This window comes from Notothenia rossii (assembly GCF_949606895.1).
Source record: "Notothenia rossii genome assembly, chromosome: 2".
NCBI classification, from domain to species: Eukaryota; Metazoa; Chordata; class Actinopteri; order Perciformes; family Nototheniidae; genus Notothenia; species Notothenia rossii.
The window spans coordinates 88,972,690-88,995,022 of NC_136904.1; the positions used below are offsets into that span (position 1 = coordinate 88,972,690).

General features: G+C 41.2%; 2 protein-coding genes across 2 annotated transcripts; both read right to left on the minus strand.

Annotated features, from left to right (window-relative positions):
• Window positions 1-5,157: 5,157 nt before the first annotated feature.
• On the minus strand, window positions 5,158-6,402 carry LOC307029723 (trace amine-associated receptor 8a-like; the record flags this gene model as incomplete). The annotated part of the gene is made up of 2 exons (XM_079665804.1): window positions 5,158-5,974; window positions 6,230-6,402. 2 exons carry the CDS (start codon window positions 6,400-6,402, stop codon window positions 5,158-5,160), a joined length of 990 nt encoding a protein of 329 aa, XP_079521930.1.
• Window positions 6,403-12,320: 5,918 nt separating this feature from the next.
• LOC307029724 (trace amine-associated receptor 8a-like) lies at window positions 12,321-13,578 on the minus strand (the record flags this gene model as incomplete). Its single annotated transcript, XM_079665805.1, has 2 exons — window positions 12,321-13,140; window positions 13,406-13,578. 2 exons carry the CDS (start codon window positions 13,576-13,578, stop codon window positions 12,321-12,323), a joined length of 993 nt encoding a protein of 330 aa, XP_079521931.1.
• Between the last annotated feature and the right edge of the window lie 8,755 nt (window positions 13,579-22,333).

Consider the following 22,333-nt stretch of genomic DNA (forward strand, 5'->3'; position numbering starts at 1 on the left):
TGGTCTCCCTCTCAAGTCCATCCACAAACTTCAACTGGTCCAAAAGTTTGCCGGCCGCATTGTGACCAAAACCCAATCCATTAACCACATCACTCCTGCTCTTCAGCAACTTCACTGGCTGCCTGTCAAATACTGTATCGATATTTTTGTTTGATATTTTCCACTTTTATTTTGGAAAGTGTTCACCCCCACGTTATGTGTTACTTCCTTTATTGTCTAGTTTTACTTCCTGTCCTTAGTTTCCCTCCTGTGCCTGGTTGTCTGATTGTGTTCACCTGTTGCCCTTGTGTTTCTGCCTCCCCTGCCCAGTTGTGTCTTCTCCTGTGATTACCCTTCTGTGTATTTAGTCTTGTTTTCCCCTTTTGCTCCATGTTCGGTCGTCGTCTTCCTTACACCTCCATCTTTGTCCCTGTCGGTTTTGTCTGGATGCTATCTCATGCTACGGATTTATGGATTTATGGTTTTTTCTTTTTTGTTCATAGTCAACAGCTTTTTTGTTGAATAAAGCTCGCTGTTTGTTTGACCCCCTTTTCCTCCTTCTGCATTTGGGTCCTGATTTTCCCCATTCCTGACAGAATGACCAAACTAAATATGGACCCAGCACTTTTTTCGTTTGACCTAGAGCTGTACGAGCTAAAGTACACTCTTCAGTGTATTCATTTTGAGTGGAGAAGAGCCTTGGCTAGAGGGGCCAAAGAGGCTGCCCTCAAAAAGGCACAAATGGATGGCCAACAAGCCATTACATTAGATGTCATTTGTTAGACGCTTTTATCCAAAGCAACTTACATACAGTACTGTGGACAATCGCCACAGGAGCAGTTTGGGGTGAAGTGTCTTGCCCAGGGACACAACGACATACTGACTGCAGTGGGGTTTGAACCTGTGACCCCCTGATTCAAAGTCCAGCACACTATCCATTGAGCTACAGCCTCCCAACCCATGGTTAAAGAGCTTGTTGCCTGAATGGCTACGACTGTTTTTGGTGTGCCCCGAGTGCCAGCCTCCAACCTCGGACCCCTCTTGGGGTCCCGCCTGGCGTTTGGAGGTCCATGGAGCCTCCAACGGTCTGTTAAGAGACACAAAGCCAGGCTACCAGGCTACCGGTCCAAGCCCCAGCAGCCATGGTTCTGGCTCCAGTTTCGTCTCCTCATCCCACTCCAGCCCCCCTTGTCCTCAAATCCCTTCTCCGTTGCGGGTCCCGCCGACTCAAGTCCCTTCACCGTCGGGGGTCCCGCTTACTCAAGTCCCTTCTCCGTCGGGGGTCCCACCAACTCAAATCCCTTCTCTGTCGGAGGCCCAGCCAACTCAAGTCCCTTCACCGTCGGGGGTCCCGCTTACTCAAGTCCCTTCTCCATCGAGGGTCCCGCCGACTCAAGTCCCTTCTCCGTCGGGGGTCCCGCCGACTCAAGTCCCTTCACTGTCGGGGGTCCTTCCGACTTCATTTCCTGTCCCGTTCGGCGTCCCGCCGACACCTGTTCCACGGGGGTCCTGCCAACTCTGTGTCCTGTTCCGTTGGGGGTTCCGTCGACACCTCTTCCGCCGGGGGTCCTGTCAACACCATGTCCTGTTCAGTTGGGGGTCCCATCGACACCTCTTCCACCTGGGGTCCTGCCAACTCTGTGTCCTGTCCTGTCGGGGGTCCCGTCTACACCTGTTCCGCCAGGGTTCCTGCCAACACTGTGTGCTGTTCCGTTTACGGGTTCTGCCGACACCTGTTCCTCCTACAACTTCCTCAAATGCATTGACTCTCTCTCTATTTTCAAATCACGTCACAAAAGATGTCTCTCACTGGTATATCCACCCTGATCACACATCCTCTGTTGTGATTGATTATATACTGCATTGTCTTGTTTTTCTGCTGTTGTTTTGTTTTTGTGTTTTTTCATCTTGTACAGCGACCTTGAAAGCCTTGAAAGGCAACTATACAAATAAAATGCATTCTTAGTATTATTCAAAACACACCATTTCCCCCTAACCCGGCCCATAGGGGCGCTGGGGGCACTGCCCCACCTCTTCCCACATTGGAGATTGTCATAAAAAAATATTTTAATTTTATAAATGTTATACATTTATTCTTTATGAACAAGGTACATTTGATACAGTTGGTGTCAGTTAAATGTATAATCTACGATAAAATATCGAAAAAAAAATTGTTTTACGATGTCTAAAGTTACTGACCTAGAGCTGTACGAGCTAAAGTACACTCTTCAGTGTATTCATTGTGAGTGGAGGAGAGCCTCGGCTAGAGGGGCCAAAGACGCTGCCCTCAAAAAGGCACAAATGGAAGTGGCCAACAAGCCATGGTTGAGGAGCTCGTTGCCTGAATGGCTAAGACTGTTTTCGGGCAGCCCCGAGTACCAGCCTCCAGTCTCGGACCCTTTCTTAGGGTCCACATGGATGATGCTATGGGACTAGCCATGTTTAGGAAAGTAAACACAGCTGTCCAATGTGGGCTACAGGATGGGATCAGTAAGCATAATAAGCTCTCTATTCAACCAGCTCACAAAGACACAAAGATATAACAGATGCCATCACATTCTACATAGCTAAAGACATGTGCCCAGTTACCATGGTTAGCAACCAGGGGTTTAAGCAACTGGTTAACACTATGGACAAGCGTTACACGATGCCATCTCGGCATCATTTCACCAGATCTGCACCGCTTGCTGCCCCAGGGTTCGAGTTATAATCTGAGGTTTATGGGGGTCTTTAAAACTAACACGTTTGCACACACACACACACACACACACACACACACACACACACACACACACACACACAGCAGCAGCCTGTCACGATCAGTGGCGTTTTCTCCTGGAGGCCAAGGGAAGCCAGGCTTCCCCTGTTTTTTCGGATTGTAGTTATCATTTTAATAAATAAATAAAAACACTTCGTTTAGTTTCGGAAATTCATTGTTGTATGTTGCTGCCGGCCCGTCTCAGGTCTCCTGATTCTCATTGAGTATTTTACAAAGAGTGAAACAGCGCCCCTCTAGATGTTATGGTGGAACAGTAGATTGCACTCTCTGTTGCAAGAGGAGGCCAGCCGAAATTTGCTTCCCTTGGTGAAAAAAAATTGAGGGATTGACCAATCAGATGAGGCTCACGTCATGCCCCTGCCAACCTGTGATTGGTCAGGGCCATGCCAAGGGAAGCCAGAGGCGGCTGGCTTCCCTTGCCTCACAATCCAATCAAATCGCATCAATTTAGTGGTGCAGTGACGCGTCCCAAAAAGCGGAAGTAAGCTGCGCTCGGTTTCCCTCGACAAAAATAACAATGGGATTTCTCCATAGGATTTTGGAAAATGCACGTTTTGTTCAGTCGAATAATATCCACATGTCTACCCTACTTTTATAATGTTCGAATCATAAATCTAATCGATAGAAGATAGATAGCGTCACTGCACCACTTTCACCGCCGTTAGAAAGTAGCAAGCAACTGAAGCAAGTGCAATTATGGAGGGTGGAGATTTGGAGTATTTAATCAAAAATAATTGGATTAAAGTTCCGCTGCAGCAGCAACAACTAATACAATCTGATGACAGGCCAATGCCCAAACTGGAGCTGTGTACAGCGAGGAACAAAGGAGCGAACCGGACGTAAAACGTTAAAGGTCTCCTGATTTAGTTTGTGAATGAATGCTTATTAGAGTTTCGGCTGGAGAGTGCGTGCGGACCTGTCGGTCAGATAACAGGCGTGTGTAAGTCCTGCATCTGTATGATACAAATGTGTGTAAAATGATACCGGGCGCTGTAATCACTCATCTGGTTACGTTATTACATTGACCACCACACCCCCCCCCCCCCCCCCCCATCCCAAAAGAAAGGACGTATTATTGGCTTCCCCTAATTTTTTCCCCACGCCACGCTACTGGTCACGATCTGTCTGTGTTGTGTTTTTTCTTGTTTAGATCTGTCCTTGGTTTCCTGTCTGTGTGTGTTCCCTCCTACCTGTTCCCTCCTACCTGTTTTCTTGATTGTGTTCACCTGGTGCCCCTGTATTTTCTCCTCCCTCCTCACCTGTCTCTTGTTTCGTTGATTAGTCTTGTGTGTATTTAAGTTCTGTTTTTGCTGTCTGTCTTTGTTGGTTCCTTGTGTTTCTTGACTGTGTCACGGGGAAGAGTTCTGTTTGTTCCTAATTTTTGCCTTGAAATAAAGGTTTTTCTGTGAAATCTGCGTTAGGGGCCTGCCTGCTTCGCTCATCCCTGACACAGCCCTCTACTTGCTAAAGACTTAAATATGAAAAGGTTCAAATACTTTGCCAAAAATCTGATACATTTGTATTTATTATATATATTATGTTCAGTAGAATGTGGAAGTGCGCCCCAACATATTTGTTGATCTTCTATATTGGTATTTCTTAATTTTATATTATTTATTTAAATTTAGATATAAATTATGTATTATGTATATGTTATATATGTATTGTTTTTTCAGTTGAATTATACTTAAAGTTCGGGGTAATCAACTGTTAAAAAGATACTGTTCAAATTATTATTATTATTATTTTTAAAGTTCAATAAATTGATGTTTTCAAAGTCAATGAATGATCCTACTTAATAATCGTGATATCAATATTGACCAAAATAATCGTGATTATCATTTTTGCCATATCGCTATACTTGCAGCTTTAATTCTTATTGTCAGCTTCAATATGATGATTATTTTTTCTACATTTTAACCTCCCGTTACTGCAATACATGTAAATGATCACGGGCAATGGTAAAATAAACATGTGTTAGCACTCAACAAGATTTATTTTTGTCATTGTTGTATTGTATCGTCATTGTTTTTGGAGGAGAACCAAACCTGTTATGTTTTAGTAACCTTCTCTCCTTTCTCTCGCTCTCTCACTCTCTAACACACACAAACTCATTGTTTGAAATTGCACACTGACCTACTGCCAACGACATAATCAATCAGTCTTTAATGCATACTGTCTGCTAAATTAACCAGAATACTGTGCACAAGTCAAAAACTAAAGCAAACCAACAAAAATGATTGAATATTTTATTATTGCATAATTTTTTACTACAGTACGTAATGTGTAATCATTGCACATTGCATTCTGACTTTAATTGAGTGACTCAGCAACTATACCAAAAATATGTCCATCTGAACAGAGGTTTATTTTGAATATATCTCAACCCCAGCCCGTCATTACATTATTTTAGAATCACACGAGTGAGATTGAAGTATCTTAAGGGTAACAATGAGCTTGATAGATTTTCTAAACCAGGGGTATAACAAGGCATAGATCACTGGGTTCAGACAAGAGTTAAAATACAGCAACCAGAGTACAATGGGTGAGGTTGTAATACTATTTTCAATATCCTCACCTATAAGGGATGGAGTGTAATATGGAAAAAAACATATTAGAAACACAAGGACAACAACACCAAGAGTCCTGGCTGCTTTCATCTCAGATTTCTTAGCAGTTGCACCAACTGCACGTTGGCGCATAGCTGCAATATTAGATCGCATGGCTCGAGCCTGAGACACAGCCACCACAAACACTCTGATATACAGAACTATGATAACAGTAATGGGGGCAATAAAGGTAACGACAAAGTCAACAGCTCCTGTGATATTGTCAGTAACAAATAAACACTCTCCATGGCAAGAATTCTGTGAATCAGGTTGTCTCAGAAAGTCCTTTAAAATGAGACAATTATAGATAACAGAGCAAATCCAACAAAGACAGATGCAGATTTTTGTTCTGTTCAGAGTTACTCTGGTGGTGTAATGTAGAGGGTCACATATAGCAAAATAACGATCAATGGATATGAGCACCATGTTTCCAACCGTAGAAGAGGTAATGATAAAATCAACAATATAATACAGAGCACACAATAGGTCACCCAAGTACCAGCAAGCCTCTGTTAAAATTATTTTAACAGGCATCAAAAGTAGACCCACGATGAAGTCTGAGACAGCCAGGGAGAGGATGAGGAGGTTAGTGGGGGTGTGGAGCTGCCTGGAAAGGAAGATTATCATCAATAGCTTGTAATATAAAGCAGTAAAACACAAAAAAAGCATTTTTATGGAAATGCATTTGTTGTGGAGTGTCTGCTTTAACTATTTTGTCACACAACGTCAGGTTTGAATATGTTATCATTTGCAACAGAATAACTTTTATCTGAAACATTCATGAAAAGGAATATATGCATGGCTAAATCATGTTATTATTTCCATTAACAAATGTAAGCTTAAGCTGAAAGTTTTTCTGTGCCTGAAGTGGGAGATAGAGATGATGACCAGCAGGTTGAGAGCTGCAGTGATCAGAGCGATGAAGGACAGCAGGATGTAAGCGAGCAGGACATCTGACTGAGCTGGCGTAGGCTTCCTGCAGGATTTGTTGAAGAGTTGTGGAAAGCAGAGTTCATCTCTTTGGGAAGTCTCCATTTGCAGAGAGAGGTGATTAGAAGCTGCTGTGTTCTGGCAAAGCTCTCCGTTATGCAGCTGATATAACTCTTCTCATCTGTGTTGCCCCTACTATTACTTTCTCTCAAGCAAAGACTGAAATCCCTCAGCTCTACTTTATTTTCGGCAGTCATCTTCATCTCACTCTTCATCACTTGCTTCCATGCATCAGATGTAATGGGTGCCAGATGTGGCACTCCCCCACTAACATTGGCCAGGACGGTCATTCTCTCACAAAAATCCCCCTGGTGTTAGTTATTACCTTCATGTTTAACTATACAAAAGCAATAAACTCTGGATTCATAGTGTATTAAACGGCTGTCAGAGCTGGTGTTATTGCTGCCTGATTTTGCAACCTCCTTTAACTCTGACCATTATGGTCATAATCTCATCGAAATCACACTGGTGTTACTTATTACCTTCTTGTTTAACTCAGCAAAAGCAATTTACTCTGATCCCGTTAGGAAAAATAAATAAAGAATGCCTTTAAAGCTGGCATAGCTAATGTTATGGCTGATGGATTTGGCACCCCCCCTGCAACTTTGACCAAGATTGTCATCATCTCAGTTCATCCAACTCAAAACGTTCAAATCACAGTCACTCCCAGTCACTATTGGTGTTCCCCAGGGCTCTGTCCTGGGGCCTTTTCTTTTCATCATTCTTTTTATCATTAGCACTCAATGAGATGTATTTTTTTTTAAATTATATTGCTTCATCAGTGTTTGGGAGAACCAAACCCATGAGTAAAACCTTCTCTCCTTTTTCTCTCTCTCGCTATCTCACTCTCTCTCTCTCTCTCTCACACACACACACACACACACACACACACACACACACACACACACACACACACACACACACACACACACACACACACACACACACACACACACACACACACACACACACACACAAGCATGATAGCTCTTTCTCTTTGTTTGAAGTTGCACACTAACCTACTGCCAACGACATACTCAATCACTCTGTACTGCATACCGTCAACTAAAACAGAATACTGTTCACACTGAAGTCAACGCAGGTCAAAAACTACAACTTCTTCCATGCAATGTAATATTTTCTAGTTTATTTTCAAGGCAAATACAAATTATTGGATATGTTATTGTTACATAACAATTTTTACAGAACATTTGCAGTTTTCTAAACATCTGGAATGACATTGCTTGTTATAGAAAGATTAAAACATGACAAAGTGGTTTGGCTATAATATCTGCAGCTAGCCGTAAGAAATAAGGGGGGAGATCGTCCGGGCCTGCTGATTTTTGGGGTCTAGGCCCTTTAGAGCCTTACAAACCTCCCCAACATTGAAGGGGTTGAAGGAGAAAGTATGGATACTGGAGGCATGACTGGTGGTGAAGGAGGAAGATGATTTACCAAAAGATAATGTGTCAAACAAGGAACTGGAGGCAATAAAATGTTTATTAAAACAATTAAGCATCTCTGTCTTATTTGACACAGGTGTGGAGTCAACAACAATGTTAGGAGGCAGCTCTAAGGAGCGAGAGCTGGCAGAGAGGGATTTTATGGTATGCCAAAATCTCCTAGGACCGTTGAAACTGTCTGTGGTCTGGGATAAGTAAACATCGCTTTTGGCTTTTTTAATGGAAGCAGTTCAGCGATTACGCAGTTGACGAAAAAGAAGCCAGTCAGCCTCAGAGCCTGTCTTCCTCGCAGCAGCCCAAAGGAGATTCCTCTTGCGTAAGTGGGCTGCCAGATAAGAAGTGAATCAGGTGTTATCACGGCCCTCACCCTGAACCGGCGAAACGGAGCATGTTTATCTAAAAAATAGCTAAAACTGTCATAAAAATACTTCCAAGCATGGTCAACATCCCCAATCAATAAAATATGATCCCATTTAAAATGAACTAAGTCATGAAGAAAGGCTTGCTCTATAAAGTGCTTAACATTTCTTTTCAGAACAACACAGGGTTTGGTACGGGGGATTTTGGTATCCCTAATAGCACCAACTAGACAATGATCACTTAGGTCATTAGCAAAGACCCCGGTTGCAGTATCTTTATGGGGTTGATTAGTAATTAAAAGATCGATACGAGATGATTTATTTAGACACTTGGTGTTAAGACGAGTAGGACTTTCAATTAATTTTGTACAATTTAGATACACAATGAGCTTTAAAATCATCAGACACTGGTGAAAGCCAGTCCCAGTTAAAATCACCTACCTGGATGATTTCCTTAAACTGTAGTTGAGATAAAAGCTGCATTAGCGAGGATAATGTGTCGTTTGTAGCAGAAGGGGGCCTATAGCAACCAACAACAGTTAAAAACTGACCACCAGATAAATCAATCTTTAGTGCTAAGATTTCAAACTGTTTAACAGCAGATTTTGAGAAGACGAACTGTGCAGCAAGATTATGTTTTACGTAAATCGCCACACCACCACCTTTCCTGGGACGGTCCGAACGATAAATATTGAAGCCGTCAATTCCGACATCTTTCTCCAATATTTTCTTTGAAAGCCAAGTCTCAGAAACAATAATTAGATCAGCTCCAGTTGACTCTGACCAAATTCGCAACATATCCATTTTGGGAAGCAGGCTGCGAGCATTTACATGGATGATGTGTAACCCGACAAGTTCTTAAAGATCGTCGGGGTATTACATGCCATTAAAGGACCAGGATTAAGCTGAATACCAGACAGAAGTAGAAGCAACATGATTAAGCACTTCTGCTTAAATTTTGTTATAGTCGGGAGACTAGAAGAGTTAGAAGAAGAATACTGGCAAAGGGCATCTGTAGGGTTTCCCACAGTGAAGGCCCCAGGAAAATAACAGATCTCCCGAACCCTGGGGCAGTAATTCCAATGAGAAACATTTCCAAAACTAATCACATGCGAAAACCATCCATTATGTTCATGGCCCCGTGTGGATGTCACACCATCTGTGGTAAATAACTATAGGCCAATCTCTAAATTATCAGTTCTGGCGAAGGTGCTCGAACGCCTAGTGAGTGAACAAGTAAAGGAGTTTTAATGTAAAAATAATATCCTGTCTAAACATCAGTCAGGCTTCAGAAAGCAACATAACACCATCACTGCGACAATGAAAGTGGTGAATGACATTACGAGTATTTTAGATAATAAGCAGAGTTGTGCAGCTCTATTTATTGACCTGTCCAAAGCGTTTGATACCGTCGATCATCGCATCTTAAAGCAGAGGCTACTCAGTATTGCCATATCCAGCCATGCAGTGGGATGGTTTGTGAACTACCTCTCTGAAAGGTCCCAATGTATTCACTTTGATGGGCTGTCTCCTGAGTGGTTAAACATTGCTAATGGTGTTCCTCAAGGTTCTGTTTTAGGTCCACTTTTATTCTCCATATATATCAACAGTTTAGGTGAAAATGTGGATGAAGCTACTTTACATTTGTATGCGGACGATACCGTGATGTATTGTGCAGTTCCCTCCATTAAGGAGGCTTGTGTTAAATTACAGGCTGTTTTTAACATTATTCAGACTCAGCTCGCTGAGCTTAAGCTTCTTTTAAATGTTGATAAAACCAAGGTATTGCTATTTTCAAAAGCTAAAAAGACACCAGAGCCTGTTTTAGATATTGTTACTATGCAAGGACAAGTACTTGAAGTGGTTACCTGTTATACATAGGTATCTGGCTTGATGATTGTCTTACTTTTAAACGTCATGTCAATAACCTGCTTAAGAAGCTGAGGGTTAGACTAGGTTTCTTTTTTAGAAACAAGTCCTGTTTCTCGCCTGAGGCCAGTGCTGGACTATGGTGATTTGTTGTATATGAATGCACCTGCCCATTGCCTGAACAAGTTAGATGCCGCCTATCACAGCGCACTGAGATTTGTCACAAATTATAAAGCACTTACACATCACTGTATCCTGGATGCCAAGACAGGTTTGCCATCACTTACTGTAAGGAGGCTCAGTCATTGGTACACGTTTATTTATAAAGCTTTGTTGGGTAAACTCCCGTATTATATCTGCTCTCTGATAACACAGAGAGTTACAAGCAGCTATTGTCTGATATCGCATGATGTAGTATTGTTAGATGTGCCAAGAGCAAGGACTGTCTTAGGTAAGACAGCTTTTATGTGGGCAGCTCCACTTGCTTGGAACAATCTTCAGCAAGAAATGAAACTGAGCAATCTCATTCCTCTGCATGTCTTCAAAGCTAGGCTAAATGAAATGCTGGCTGATACTATGGGCGCTTGTAAATGTCTATAACTATGTAAATGTATCCTGTAAATATAATGTATGATGTCATTTATTGTTTTATGTTTCATGTGGAACCTATATGCTGCAGTTCTCCCTTGAAAAAGAGATCTATGATCTCAATTGGACCACTCTGATTAAATAAAGGTTTGAAATGAAATGAGGGAGATCTTCCCATATCACAAGAATAATTGCTGAGAGCATATTGATGATGTATTACCCCAGTACAGACCTGTATGTTTCCGGCAGTGGCTCAGTCAGTCTGGCACTGCCTCAGTCAGTAGGGGCTTGGACTGTGAGCCGTAGGGTTGCCGGTTCAAGTCCCAGACCTAAATATGGAGTGTGGACTGCTACTTGGAGAGGTCCCAGTTCACCTCCTGCCCTGCCGTGGTGCCCTTGAGCAAGTCACCGAACATCCTCCTTCCCCCCCACTCCCATTGCTCCCCGGGCGCTGTACAATAGCTGGCCACTGCTTCTAGCACTAGACTCCTGGTACTAGGATGGGTGAAAAGCAGAGGACACATTTCACTGTGTGTGTGCTCTGCATGTGTGACCATTAAAGAGGGTTTCATCCCTCCCAATTCTTCTTCTTCTTCTTCTTCTTCTTCTTCTTCTTCTTCTGTTGTATGTTAAGTTTCCTTTGTAATGTCTTAACATAAAAAATGTATTTTAAAAAAAATGAATAAAGGCCCAGCAGCGACTACACTTCCTGAGGGTGCTTCGGCACTGACTGAACAAGAAGCTGCTGGTGTCCTTCTATGGGGCAACCATCGAGATCGTGCTGTCATACTCCATCTCTGTGTGGTATGCTGGCTGTTCAGCTGCGGACAAGAAAGTCCTGCAGGGAGTGATTAGGATGGCAGAGAAAACCGTCGGCTGCCCCCTGCCCTCTCTGGAACACATCGCAACCTCCCGCTGTCTCAGCAGAGCAAACAAAAATAATAAAGGGCAGCTCTCACCCAGGTCACAGACTGTTCTCTCTCCTGCCTTGTGGGAGGAGATACAGGAGCTTCAAATCACGGACAAACAGACTAAAAAACAGTTTCTACCCCTGGGCCGTCAGGCTGCTTAACCACCAAACGTAATGCAATAACCGTAACCATCTTCCCACATGTATACACCTTATACACATTTTTAATGGACTTTAAAAATTCAAAGAAAAATGTATACCAATATTTTCTACTATTTATTCCCCCGATGTGATTGTTTATGTTGTCTGTCCTACAGCCGTGTTTTTAATGTTATGTATGTATAATTATTGCGCACTGGGACAGGGTTGCGCTCTGAATCTCGTTGTATTTTTTGTACAATGACAATAAAAGGCTAATTATCTTGAACTTTAAGTAATTTATATTGTCAGCCTCAATATGATGATTGTTTATCTACATTTTAATTCCCCATTATTGCAAGAGACAATACATGTAACATTTTGATCAAGGGCAATGGTAAAATAAACATGTGTTAGTACTCAACAAGATTTATTTTTGTTATTGTTATGTTGTATCTTCAGTGTTTTGGAGAACCAAACCTGTTATGTGTCAGTAAAATCTCTCTCCTTTTTCTCTCTCTGGCTCTCTCTTACACACAAACACACACACACGACAGCTTTGTCTCTTTGTTTGAAGTTTCACACTGACAACGACATAATCAACCAGTCTGTATTGCATTCTGTTCCAGTCCGTCATTAAAGTATTTTAGAATCACACGAGTAGGACTGAAGTATCTTAAGGGTAACAATGAGCTTGATAGATTTTCTAAACCAGGGGTATAAGAAGGCATAAATCACTGGGTTCAGACAGGAGTTAAAATACAGCAACCAGACTACAATGTCTGAGGACAAACTACTGTTTTCAATAACCTCAACCATAAGGGATGGAGTGTAATATGGAAAAAAACATATTAAAAACACAAGGACAACAACACCAAGAGTCCTGGCTGCTTTCATCTCAGATTTCTTAGCAGTTGCACCAACTGAACGTTGCTTAGTGACAGCGATAACATGAGATCGCACGGCTCGAGCCTGAGACACAGCCACCACAAACACTCTGATATACAGAACTATGATAACAGTAATGGGGGCAATAAAGTTAACAACTATGTCAACAGCTCCTGTGATATTGTCAATGACAACTAGACATTCTCCATGGCAAGAATTATGTGAATCAGGTTGTCTTAGAAAGTCCTTTAAAATTAGACAATTATAGATAACAGAGCAAATCCAACAAAGACAGATGCAGATTTTTGTTCTGTTCACAGTAACTCTGGTGGTGTAATGTAGAGGGTCACAAATAGCAAAATAACGATCAATGGATATGAGCACCATGTTTCCAACCGTAGAAGAGGTAATGATAAAACCAACAATATTATACAGAGCACACATCAGGTCACCCAAGTACCAGCAAGCCTCTGTTAAAAGGATTGTAACAGGCATCAAAATTAGGCCCACAAGGAAGTCTGAGACAGCCAGGGAGAGGATGAGGAGGTTAGTGGGGGTGTGGAGCTGCCTGTAAAGGAAGAACATCATCATAAATAAGATTATCAACAATAGCTTGGAACAACAAACAGCAGTAAAACACAAATGGACATGCATTTGTTGTGGAGTGTCTGCTTTAACTATTTTGTCACACAACGTCAGGTTTGAATATGTTATCATTTAAAACAGCACAACTATTATCTGAAGCATTCATTGAAAGGAATATATGCGTTGCTAAATCATGTTACTTTTCAATCATGAACATATACAAGATTAAGCTGAAAGTTTGTCAGTGCCTGAAGTGGGAGATAGAGATGATGACCAGCAGGTTGAGAGCTGCAGTGATCAGAGCGATGAAGGACAGCAGGGTGTAAGCGAGCAGGACATCTGACTGAGCTGGCGTAGGCTTCCTGCAGGATTTGTTGAAGAGTTGTGGAAAGCAGAGTTCATCCCTTTGGGAAGTCTCCATTTGCAGAGAGACGTGTTGAGAAGCTGCTGTGTTCTGGCAAAGCTCTCTGTTCTGCAGCTGATATATCTCTTCTCATCTGTCCTGCCCCTACTATTACTTTCTCTGTAGCTAAGACTGAAATCCCTAAGCTCTACTTTGTTTTCTGCAGTCATCTTCATCTCAGTCTTCATCACTTCCATGCAACTTGTTTTTTTTCGTAATTCCCGGCATTGACATCATCTTATTTCATTATGGTGCCCACTTTTTCCTTCTCATCAAGAGGGATTTTACAGTGTAAAGAAACTTAAAAGATTAACATTTTTCGTGAAGTATTGAAACCAAGTGGGCCATGCTGATAAGTTACATTGTGGCAGTGGCTCCTCAGAGTTATGGTCAAAGGATCAATGAAGCCAACTTGATTCTAGACAATGGTTTAGGTCAGTTAGCCTTTTGGGCCTGGTTGTTCCAGGGTTATTTTGAAACAAAAACGACATAAAGGCAAGAGATTGGGAAGGCCAATGAGATTGACAATTATTGCCAATCAATGGCATAAAATCAAAGTTTGCAAGTAAACTAATGGCCCTAGCATGTCTTTCAACTAAACGCCTCGTTTTTATGAACTGGAAAGTCAGAAAGCCCAACTGCTTCAATTTCAATAGATGGCTGGAGGACTTCCTAAACATCTTCAGTATAGAAGAAGCTGCTTTCTCCCTGTTATATTTGGTTAAGCCAGAAAACAGGCTCTGGGACAAGATAAGGGCTTTCCTGGACTCAAACCATCTCGACTACCAATAATAAATATAATAATATTAATAAATATAAATAAAGAGAAATAAGCTATAAAGAAAATACGGAGCCCTGGAGGGTTAATTGAGAGAAAAATAAATAAAACGTGGCCACGTTTTTACTTTCTCTTTCACACGAGTTAATAAAGCGTGCGCACAAGTTAATAAAACGTGGCCTCGTTTTATTTAAATTGAGGGATTCCTGTCCGTGACTTACATTATCTGCTGCCCACAGCTGTTTTATAGAAGGAAAACCTCCTTCACTTTATGAAATCTCTGCGGCACCAGTGGCCTGTACTACGAAGCAGGATTTGCTATTTACACTATTCATTCATGAATTAGGCCTATGACGATGTGCTTTCAGCACGCGTCTCCATGTTTGTGATTGGTCAAATGTTGCTAACCCCGTCCCTTTCAGGTGAACGCGCTCTCAGCCTGACAGAGAAACCCTGGTTGATTTACTGAGTTGATAACCAGCTTCGTAGGACCGCTTATCGACATCGCGTTGGTTAGGGTTAGTTAAGCCGGGTAAATCAAACATATCTAGGGTAAGGTGACCAGATTTTCAAAATTAAAACCGGGGACATTTTGAGTTTTGCGGTCAATATATCATTAACATATCCAATTTTCTTCACTGTTTAAGAAAAAAGGGGGACAATTCTGGTTTAATGTAATTCGAATATTTGAACTGTTTGATACAAACAGAAGGACGATAGCTCATATATGAGACTTCAGGTCTTTTATTTTGAAACTCTACATCAGATTGTCCTGCTATCACCCTGGAGTGAAATAAGTCTTTGATAATTTGACCGTTTTTTATTTATTCTTGTATAAAAACAGAAGGACGATAGCCCATATGAGATTTCAAAAGTATTTTATTTTGAAATTCCTCATCAGATTGTCCTGATTTTCTGTGATTGACTAGATGGGGTCTCCTGCTATCACCCTGAAGTGAAATAAGTATTTGATTGACTTCAAATGACTCTTTGATTATGGACGGTTTCCATTAAATAATAATCAAAATATAGAGGGACAAAAGATTATAATTTAAGATTTTAAACAGCATATATTTTAAATTGTGCTTCAGAAAGTAATGTTATTTTAGGAGTGTTGTCAACATCAATTGAAAATAGTCGCCCAGTGGAAATGCCAGATATGTCTTCATAACTGTATCCTTACATTTTACATTCACTCAGTTATAATGTGGTAGTTATACGTAGTTTGTTTAACATTATTATTGATCACATTATATAATAAATATTTCTTAATTTAAGCTCCAGTATATATGAATATGTTTGGTGTGTTTTTTAGGTATATTTGAGTAAACGCTTTTATTTTGAAGGCAGTTTTTACAGGCCTCGATCTATCTATAACGTGCGGGCTGGCTTGACTGTGTTTTCCGAAGTGCGGGCTGGCTTGACCACAGTCTGTTTATCCAGTGTTTCCTGACATGAAACGTTTTATTTCACCTTGCTATGTGTTTTTAACCATATTAAAAAAACGGGGATATTTCCGGGGACAGTTTCAACCGGGGACAGGCCAATACAAACGGGGACTGTCCCCGGAAAACGGGGACGTCTGGTCACCCTAATCTAGGGTCTGTTGAACTGGCTTCGTCGTACAGGGCACTGGAGGCAGTAACGTGTAACTCAGCAGAATCTGAGAAGAGCAGCACCAGCTGCAAAGAGCTGTGCCTTTTACTGTTTACTTCACTGCGTTTCCCTTCATTAGAACAGCTGAATAGAGATCGAGGCTGCTACGTTTAACCACACACACCTACACACATCGAACTACCAGAGTATTCCCCCTCGTTTTATGAAGGAGATGTCCTGTCACCGGGGCGCATGATGTGTGTGAGTGTGTGTGTTAGTTTGTGCTCAGCTCCGCTCTGTGTGTGCGACTGCGTGTTCGGTGTGTTTGTGTGTGTCCGACACCACCGGCATTTGTTTTCAAATTACCACGAACAGTAATTTACACAAATCTGGTTCTCCATAATTATATGTGTATTCCCAAGTGAAAGAAATTTGTTTAATCTTAATCTCGAAGTGCTATAGTCCCGAACGAACGATACTATCATAAACAAATGCCCACACACACACACACACACACACACACACACACACACACACACACACACACACACACACACACACACACACACACACACACACACACACACACACACACACACACACACACACACACACACACACACACACAAACGAGGCCACGCTTTATTAACTCGTGCGCACTCTTTATTAACTCGTGCGCACGAGTTACTAAAGCGTTCGCACGAGATACCTTCTCGTGCGAATGAGAAAGTAAAACGTGGGCACGTTTTATTTATTTTTCTCTCTATGAACCCTCCAGGGCTCCGTATAAAAACAACCTGAAAACCAAATGTTTTTTACTGGAGATTTGTAATAACATGCAAATGTAATCTTAAGTAAAATCTACTATACAATAGTAAGTCAAATGTACTTTCAAAAACTGAGTGTGACAGTAAAGTTTAATTAAGTGACTTTAGTAACAAACACTTCTTAACTGTAAGTAGAAGCTACTTGAAATATACGTCGTTAAATTTACTTAGGCTTTCTGCGTGCGTGTGGACACACACACACACACACACACACACACACACACACACACACACACACACACACACACACACACACACACACACACACACACACACACACACACACACACACAGCAGCAGCAGCAGTCCTCTACTTGCTACAAACTTAAATATGAAAAGGTTCAACTACGCACACCACATAACACATCATCTCGGCTCGCTCAGCATGCTCACAGGCCTTGAAGGTGAAGTGCAGGCATTTTTTCATTCAAGAGACAATATGATACGTAGTTCTTTTGGAAAATATGTTTTTCTTTTAGCCTATTTAACTCGTTAACGTAAATAATACCCGTTACATTGACACATTTATTATTTGTTGATCTTCTTTATTGGTATTTATTAATTTGATATAGATATATTTAAATATAGATATATACTGTATGTATAATTTATTAGGGTCTGAGACCTAGGTCGGCGAAGACCTTGACATCCTAGGCCGTCCATAAACATGATTGATATCAGTCCGATTATTATTATTATTAGGGTCTGAGACCTAGGTCGACGAAGACCCTATTGAAATCGGTCGCACAGCGACCGATAAACCTGCAAAACACACACAAAACAGGGAAAACGACCGGCAAAAGCACAGAAAAGGTTCGGAAATCATGACGGGTGATAGGCCGCTCGCGCCCATGTGACTCGGCCATCCTAGGCCGTCCATAAACATGATTGATATCGGTCCGATTATTATTATTATTATTCTTCTTCTGATTATTATTTGAATACATTGCGCGCACTTTTGACCCCCGCAACATATGTGAAAACTCACCAAATTTCGCATGCGCATCAGAAGTCGTGAAAATAGCGATGTGTAATTGGTACCGGAACTTTGCGTAAAAAATTGCGTAGACCACGCCCACTTCCGTTTTTAACGTTAACTCCCCCTACTTTAACTTTCACGTAAACCAACGAAACTCGCTACGCATATCTAGGGTGCGGAGACGAGCAAAAAAGCCTCTTGGAGGGGTATAAAATAACGTACAGCAAGTCGGCCATTTTGAATTTGGCGTTGGAAAAACGCGATTTATCGCGTTGGAAAAACGCGATTTATCGCGTTTTTCGTCCTCCGCACTTTAACGAACTCCTCCTAGGGACTTTATCCGTACGACTCCAAATTCGTCGGGTAGCTTCTCGACAAATGGGCGATCTAAAGTTATCACGGAACTTCTTTTCTTTCGCACGGCGCAGCCTTGATTTGGTGCCAAAGTTCGCGTTCGCTCGATGCTAGGCCATCCCTCGCCATGGAACACGATGATGTCATAATTCAAACTGACATGCTCAGAACGCCACCAAACTTCACATGATGATTAACACTGCGGCCCTGAACAGCTCTACGTCAAATCCGATGTTACTTAATATGGCGTTACCATGGCAACGGATCCCTCGCCATAACACACGGTGTCGCTGTAACTCCAATGGACACGGTCCCATCGTCCCCCAATCTTCACTTTTATATCACCGGTGAATGCCTCAACAGCTCTACATGAAATCTGAGATCTCATCGTATGCCGTTTCCATGGCAACGAATCCCTCGCCAAAAAACAAGATGTTCTGTTAACTCAATGGAAAATCGTCCAAACGGCACCAGACTTCATATGATGGGTGATGGTCAGGCCCTAAACGGCTCTATGCCAATTATGGGATGTCATCGTATGCCGTTTCCATGGCAACGCATCCCTCGCCATACAACTCTATGTTGTCGTAATTCAATGGAAAATCGTCCAAACGCCACCAGACTTCATATGATGGGTGATGGTCAGGCCCTAAACAGCTCTATGCCAATTATGGGATGTCATCATTTGCCGTTTCCATGGCAACGCATCCCCCTCCATAAAACCCAATGTTGTCTTAACTCAATGGAAAATGGTCCAAACGGCACCAGACTTCAGATCACAGTTAATGGTCCGGCCCTCAACACCTCAATGTCACAATAGTGAGTTTTCCTCAAAAGCTGTTGCCATGGCAACGCATCCCTCACCAAAATACCCGATGTTCTGTTAACTCAATGGAAAATCGTCCAAACGGCACCAGACTTCATATGATGGGTGACGGTCAGGCCCTGAACAGCTCTAACTCCATTATGGGGTGTCATCATATGCCGTTTCCATGGCAACGCATCCCTCGCCAAAAAACACGATGTTGTGTTAACTCAATGGAAAATGGTCCAAACGGCACCAGACTTCAGATCACAGTTAATGGTCCGGCCCTCAACACCTCAATGTGACAATAGTGAGTTTTCCTCAAAAGCTGTTGCCATGGCAACGCATCCCTCGCCGTTAAGCACGATATTGCTAAAACTCCTGTTTAAATGTTCAAAAAGTGTTCAAATTTCACATGTGTGCTAACGGTCAACCCCTCGAGACATATATGTGTCAGTTTTGAGATTTCGTCAAATGTCGTTGCTATGGTAACTAAATGGTCGCCGTGAAACACGGTTCTCTCATAACTCCAGTTAACTTGCTCCAAACGGCCCAAAACTTCACAGGTTTGATAACGATGCAGCCCTCAATACATATAGGCGTATTATGGGGTGTCATCAAATTCCGTTGCCATGGCGACAGATCACTCCCCATCAAACACAATGTTTGTGATACTGCTGTAACTCCTGTGTACGTTGTCCGATCGGCCTGAAACTTCCCATGTTTGCCAACGGCCGAGTCCTCGAGACATCTGCCTGACGTTGACGTGCGGACAACAGCCTGCGTAGCGTCGAAGACCCGCTCAACGCTGCTCGCAGCTTTAATTTTATTTATAATTGTATTGGTTTTTCAGTTTAATTATACTTAAAGTTCAGGGTAATCAACTGTTAAAAAGATACAATTCAAAACATTATTTATTTATTTTTTAAAGCTCAAAGTCAATGAATAATCGTATTTAATAATTGTGATATCAATATTGACCAAAATAATCGTGATTATGATTTTTGCCTTAATCAAGCAGCCCTAGCGAGGTCCTGATCCTCGCTGATTGAAGCTTTCATTTAGTTGGAATGCTGATAACAGCATTCCAACTAAATGTTATTCTACGCACGAAAAGTTTATTATTTTTCCGCCGACTTATTTTTCCGCCGACTTATTTTGCCGCGCTTCTTCTCCCGCATTGAAGATTGCAGAAACTCCGTTCAAACATCAAAACGTTCAGCTCGGTCAGAAATCGATGGCTATTACTTTTCTCATTCATAACTTTCATAATTCCATAATTCATCTAATTTTTAACATTGAAGTCAATGGAGAAAATCTTCAGACTTCAACAAACCTTCATGCGACTTCAACTGCTAACTGTTCATTCATACTTTCACTCAGAAACCTCATTCCAACTTTAAAATGTTACACATCTTTCTGACATTATACGGGTTAAACGACTTTTAAATCTGATTCTTACTTTTAGAGATATTAAACATTGTTCAGAACTTGGTACAGAGGCCTTCTTCAGATTTTAACATGAACTAGAGTCCGTGATGTCACAGATGTAGAAAATCTTGAGATTTGCCTTCATATACTTTTTTTAAACTGCATTAATTTCCAAACCCTACATTCCTGAGACATAATTGTTCATGACAAACGTAGGAAAACATCCCGTAGCTTGAAAAATGACAAATAATTAAGCAAAAAATAATTCAACAAAGTGCCTCTTGAGGGCATGAAGTGACAAAAACGTTCAACATGTCTCCATTAAAGCCCATTGTAATTTCAGGCAGATATTTCCTCACAGCAGCAGCCGCACACCTTTAGTTAAACTGCCAAAAAGGCCACATTATTAACTTGAAAGTACACAAAAATTACACTTCAGATACTCAACTTCCTTGACATGCTTCACGTTTTGAAATTTCACAGATATCTGTTTCGGTTGTTCAACAAAACGTTCACATGTAAGAGGTTTATCTCTCATCCAGAACAATGGAAACCTTTGATCTCTGGACGCCTCATTAGCTCAAATACAAACACCTGTGTCATGGAACACGATGATGTCATCACTCCAACTGACATGGTTCAAGGCTCTTTCTGCATGTCAGTCTTTATGCATGACGGTGTTTTTGATAATGGATCCTGACCACTCACATTTGTACACTGTGAACAAATTATATTATTAAACAAATATATAACATAAATACAAAAAATACTCTAATTTAGTCTCTTTTCCAGCGCTCTTTATCGGTAACTTTAGCATTTCTGAGTGTCCTTGAACGCATCAATATTAGCAGATGTGTCACACCAAGCCCGGGAGATTTATTCTGCTCTGACTACTGCTAGGTAAGTTCATGTATCCATAAACACCTGAAGTTTAAAGTGTCAAATGAACTCTTTTTAAAAGTATAACACACCGTTTGAGTTTTTTCATAGACTGTTTATTGGCGTGAGAACTGATATTAATTTACACATTAAAGGAAACAGCTTCTTAGCAGCGTAACCAGTCTTAGCCCGTTAGCATTGCGCTAACGGGCTAACAGCTAGCAGCGTTGCGTTAGACCGTTGGCATTGCGCTAACGCTGCTAGGCTGCTAGCTAAGTTAATCTCTCCCTAAACAGTTGAACTTTAAAGTGTAAAATTAACTCTTGTTCAAAGTATAACACACCGTTTGAGTTTGTTCATAGACTGTTTACTGGCATGACAACTGATAATAATTTACACATTAAAGGAAACAGCTTCTTAGCAGCGTATCCATTCTTAGCCCGTTAGCATTGCGCTAACGGGCTAACAGCTAGCAGCGTTGCGTTAGCCTGTTAGCATTGCGCTAACGGGCTAACGCCGCTAGGCTGCTAGCTAACTTAATCTCTCCCTAAACAGTTGAACTTTAAAGTGTCAAATGAACAATAGTTTCTGTATATAGTTGTTTTATCACTTGTTCTTTCACAAAAATTACTTTATTTGTGTTCACCTTTTCACTTTGTGGTTTTACAGAATATACTTGTTAGTAATTGATTCAAACAGTTTTATATAGTTTTTTTCATGTAGGCCTAGTGTTTGACAGATTTTCACACGTGTTTTTACTGAATATAATTTGTTAGTAATTGATTTGAAACGTTTTATATAGTTTTTTTCCCCCATGTTCTGGTTTTGGAAAATACAATTTGCCAAATGTTACTATTTCACCAGTTATTTTTGCATTTTCAACTTTTCCTACGAATAACATTCTACATTCAAAGCCTTAAATCTTTAACATTATTTATACATTTGGAGTTTCATGCTACTTTTTAACTTAATATTCATTCATATGGAAACCATTCAGTCATCAAAATATTCCTGATTATTCACTTTCTTCTTACACATTATATTTCAGCATAAAGCATTCCCACTAGCAATTTCTTCAGGAATTGCATTCTCTAGTTTCAGGCTGATATTTCCTCACGGTAGCA